At 53.1% G+C, this 4379-nt stretch overlaps 1 protein-coding gene across 1 annotated transcript; it reads left to right on the top strand.

The window, feature by feature from the left end:
• Positions 1-1186: 1186 nt before the first annotated feature.
• On the top strand, positions 1187-2150 carry ENH_00008450 (hypothetical protein; the record flags this gene model as incomplete). Its single annotated transcript, XM_013584138.1, has 2 exons — positions 1187-1285; positions 1527-2150. 2 exons carry the CDS (start codon positions 1187-1189, stop codon positions 2148-2150), a joined length of 723 nt encoding a protein of 240 aa, XP_013439592.1.
• Between the last annotated feature and the right edge of the window lie 2229 nt (positions 2151-4379).

The following is a 4379-nucleotide window of genomic DNA, read 5'->3' as shown; positions in this document are numbered from 1 at the left end:
CCTTTGTGGCATTAGCAAGGTTATTAACTTAGTGCCTTTTTAAAAGGAGCATTATAAGACAAAGATATTCTTACAATGCCTTTTTAATTATCGAATCAGTGCCAATAAAATGACTTCAGAGTGCCAAATTATTGTCCAGCCTTATATATTTACACACATATAACGAGCGCATGCATTGCTGTGCAGAATGAGGTGTATGGACGCTCAACGTGATAGCTTGTAGTATACAATATATATTTCCATTTTTACTGTTATTTATTTATTTATGCTTGCACATATAGTGCATATATATATATGTATGTATAATCCTAATATGCTTATTATTCGATTTCCCAGTAGAACTCCAACATTAGTTTTACATGCGCTTTCATATTTTGTGTGGTGTATGTACACCGCGCGACGCCCCTGTTGTCCACTAAACAATCCACAAGACGAACCAAATCATTTATTTGGCAAATCATTTATTTGGGTAAAGGAATAAATAGATAATTAAAAAATAACCGTGGACCTACTTAAGATAATAAAATAAATAAATAGTGGACCCATTTATCTTCTGGGGGTATGCGGAGGCTATGAGGTGTCTGCGTGAAAAGATGACAACTTAGCATTTAATTATTGAATTAATTAAATAAAAATAGAGAAAAAAGTAAAAAGAAAAGAATTTATCTTTAAATTGCGGCTTTGGGACTTTTCTGAAGACTTTGCAATGTGCATGCGCTCCGGGGTTGGGGCTGTGTTGCTGTCTGTACACCCCGTGGGGGCGCTGGCGTGTTTGTTTCGAGTTCTTTTCTCTCCATTTCTTTTAATTTGAAAAATAAAATCTGAATTTAAGTTGCAAGCCCTAGAGATAAACTGAAGCCCTACTTCTTAACTCTCCTGCCTGAGGTGTACAGACACCCCAGCGCTTCTCGGCTTCTCTCGAGCCTGCGCCCCCATCGGGAGGCCTGTGTGTGTTTGGCTTAAAAGGGCAGTTTTGCATTAATTATTTTAATTAATTATTTGTTTTTATTTGTTATTTTTGTTTATTTCCCTTTTGGATAGCCCAGGGCTTGCTGCTGCATCTAACATTTCCTGCAGCAGCTGCAGCCGCTCCCTGTGTCTTTCCTAACTTGAGGTGTACGTACACCCCAGCTGCTGCTGCGCCTCCAGCGTCTCTACACCTCGCGCCTCGGACAAGCCGGGAGAAATGGACGCAGCAGAAGCAGCAACAGCAGCAACAGGTGCTGCAGCAACGGCTGCAGCAGCAGCAGCAGCAGCTGCTGCTGCTGCAGGTCCAGCGACCGAAGTAAGCGCTACACACAGTCCCTGTGTCTCCGTGTCTTGCTGCTGTCTCCTCCGCGCTGCTGCTGCTGCTGCTGCTGCCCCTCATTCTGGCCCCTCAGCTGTTTTCCCGTTTGCTGCCGATTAGCTTCCAATTTCGTCTGCTTGCTGCTCCATTAGCCCCCCAAACCCTAAACCCCAAACCCTAAACCCCAAACCCTAAACCCTAAACCCTTTCCGCGGCCCCTGCTGTGCTGGCTGTACAGACCCTGCAGTCTTTGGTGCATACAGATGAGAACATGCGGCCCGAGAACGCAGGCAGCAGCGCAGCAGCAGCAGCAGCAGCAGCAGTTGCTGCTGCAGCTGATAAGAAGGCAGCAGGCTGTGCTGCTGCTGCTTCTGCATCCTCGCCGGTAGAGAAGCAGCCAGCAGCAGCAACGCCAGCAGCAGAGGCGCCCGAGGCAGCAGCAGCGGGAGAAAAAACAGCAGCAGCAGCAGCAAGAGCAGCAGCAACAGCAGCAAAAGCAGCAGCAGCAGCAGCAGCAGCAGATGATGATGAAGACGAAGAAGGACCACTTCCAGAAGAAGACCTGCGGCCTTCTGCTGACTATTCCCTCGTGGCCAACGGGTGTACGTACACCTCAGCTCCTCACCTCTCCAGTCTTGCTCAACTGCTGCTTTCTTATATTTATATTTATATTTATATTTATATTTATATTTATATTTATATTTATATTTATATTTATATTCATATTCATATTTATATTTATATTTATTTGTTTTATTTGTTTTTATTTTTATTTTATTTATTTTTATTTTGTTCATGCTCTGGAGGTGCGGCCTCGGCATGTCTCATTGCGCTGGGGTGTACGTACACCTCGGCGCGTTGAGGTGTACGTACAGCTGAGCGTGTTGGGGTGTACGTACACCTCAGCAGCGCTAAAATGCGGCATTAAAAGAGCGCCTTTTGCTTTTTCTTTTTCTTTAATTGCGAACTTCCCCGTGGGAAGCTGGGGTGTCTGTACACCTGCGCGTCTGTGGGGTGTCTGTGCAGCTGGGAGTAGTTTGTGGGGTGTCTGTCCAGCTGCTTGTCTGTGGGGTGTCTGTACACTGTTGCTGCTGCAGCTTGGGTGTCAGTACACTGCTGCTGCTGCAGCTTGGGTGTCTGTACACTCCTGCTGCTGCAGCTCGGGTGTCTGTACACTCCTGCTGCTGCAGCTCGGGTGTCTGCACACTGCTGCTGCTGCAGCTCGGGTGTCTGTACACTGCTGCTGCTGCAGCTCGGGTGTCTGCACACTGCTGCTGCTGCAGCTCGGGTGTCTGTCCACTGCCGCTGCTGCAGCTCGGGTGTCTGTCCACTGCTGCTGCTGCAGCTCGGGTGTCCACTGCTGCTGCTGCAGCTCGGGTGTCTGTACACTGTTGCTGCAGTGGTGGACATGGCCTACGTGGCGCTGGAGGCCTCGCGGCCCATTTCGGAGTTGCCGCCGCCCGCAGTGGGCGAATGGGTCGAAAGCAAAGCGGCGCACCAAGACGCGCAAATCTTCAGGTGAGGCTCGGGTGTACAGACACCCCAGACTTGCACAGATCTTCAGGTGAGAGCTGGGGTGTACAGACACCCCAGACTTGCACACAGCTTCAGGTGAGAGCTGGGGTGTACAGACACCCCAGACTTGCACACAGCTTCAGGTGAGGCCCGGGTGTACAGACACCCCAGAGGTGCACAGATCTTCAGGCGAGGGCTCGGGTGTACGTACACCCCAGAGGCTCGGGTGTACGGACACTCCAGGGGCTCGGGTGTACGGACACCCAGAGGCTCCGGTGTACGTACACCCTAGAGGCTCGGGTGTACGGACACCCCAGACCCGCGGGCTGAGGTGTACGGACACCTCAGAGGCGGGGGCTGAGGTGTACGTACACCTCGGCGATGCGAGCTGAGGTGTACGGACACTCAGAGCCGCGGGCTGAGGTGTATGTACACCCCAGAGGCGGGGGCTGAGGTGCACGTACACTCCAGAGCCGCGGGCTGAGGTGTATGTACACCCCAGAGGGGGGGGCTGAGGTGTATGTACACCCCAGAGGCGAGCTGAGGCCTCGCCAGCTGCGGTGTACGTACACCTCAGCGGGGAGGCGCTGGCTGGGGTGTACGTACACCTCAGCTCGCTGGGGGCTGGCTGCGAGGCGGCGTTTTGTGCAGCTCGCTGGAAAGGAATAAACAAATAAATTGAAAGAATAAAAAGAAAAGCATCAAGAGAAAGAAAGACAGCCTTCCAATTCTGCTGCTGCTGCTGCTGCTGCTGCTGTGCTGCTGTGCTGCTGTGCAGGGCGAAAGTTGTGGGGCGGTACAGACACCCCGAGCACGGCTGGCTCTTTCGCCTTCGCTCTCCAGATATGGCCTCTTGTTACATTGAGCCCCTCAAGGTTTGCTGCTGCTGCTGCTGCTGCTGCTGCTGCTGCTGCTGGTTCGGCTGCTGCTGCTGCTGATTCGGCTGCTGCTGCTGCTGGTTCAGCTGCTGCTGCTGCTGGTTCGGCTGCTGCTGCTGCTGGTCCCGCTGTTGCTGCTACTACTGCCGCTGATGATCGTGCTGCTCTCTCTGCTTTGTTGCTGGTTCTGCTGCTGCTGCTGCTGCTGCTGCTGAGTTTTGCTGCTCGCCGGGGCTTGCTGCGTCTGCTGCAGCACGTCAGGAAAGGCAGCGTCTGGACCATCGCTCGCGAACTTGATTTGGCAGGGGGAGTGAGCCCGGGGCCCCACAGGCGTCTGCTGCTGCTGCTGCTGTTGCCGCTGCTGTTGCTGCTGCTGCTGCTGCTGCTGCCCCAGTTGCTGCAGTTGCTGGTAGTGCTGCTGGTGCTGCTGCTGCAGTTGCGGCTGCTGCTTCAGTTGTTGCTACTGCTGCTGGTGCTGCAGCTGCAGACACTGCTGCTGCGTGTGCTGCAGCGCAAGGCCCGCCGCAGCAGCAACACGCGCAGGCCCCTCGAGCGGTCCCCTGCAGCGCAGCAGCAGCAGCAGCAGCAGCAGCAAACAAGAGGGGGGCCCTCTTCTTGGGGTTCTAGGGGGAGTTCTGGGGAGGCCCTCAGAAGGCGATCTGCCCCAGGACATTCTTATGGGGCAGCAGCAGGTAGGG

This window comes from Eimeria necatrix, genomic scaffold (genome assembly GCF_000499385.1).
Source record: "Eimeria necatrix Houghton genomic scaffold, Enh_scaff1246, whole genome shotgun sequence".
Classification (NCBI taxonomy): domain Eukaryota; phylum Apicomplexa; class Conoidasida; order Eucoccidiorida; family Eimeriidae; genus Eimeria; species Eimeria necatrix.
This window is presented reverse-complemented; position numbering and strand designations above follow the sequence as displayed.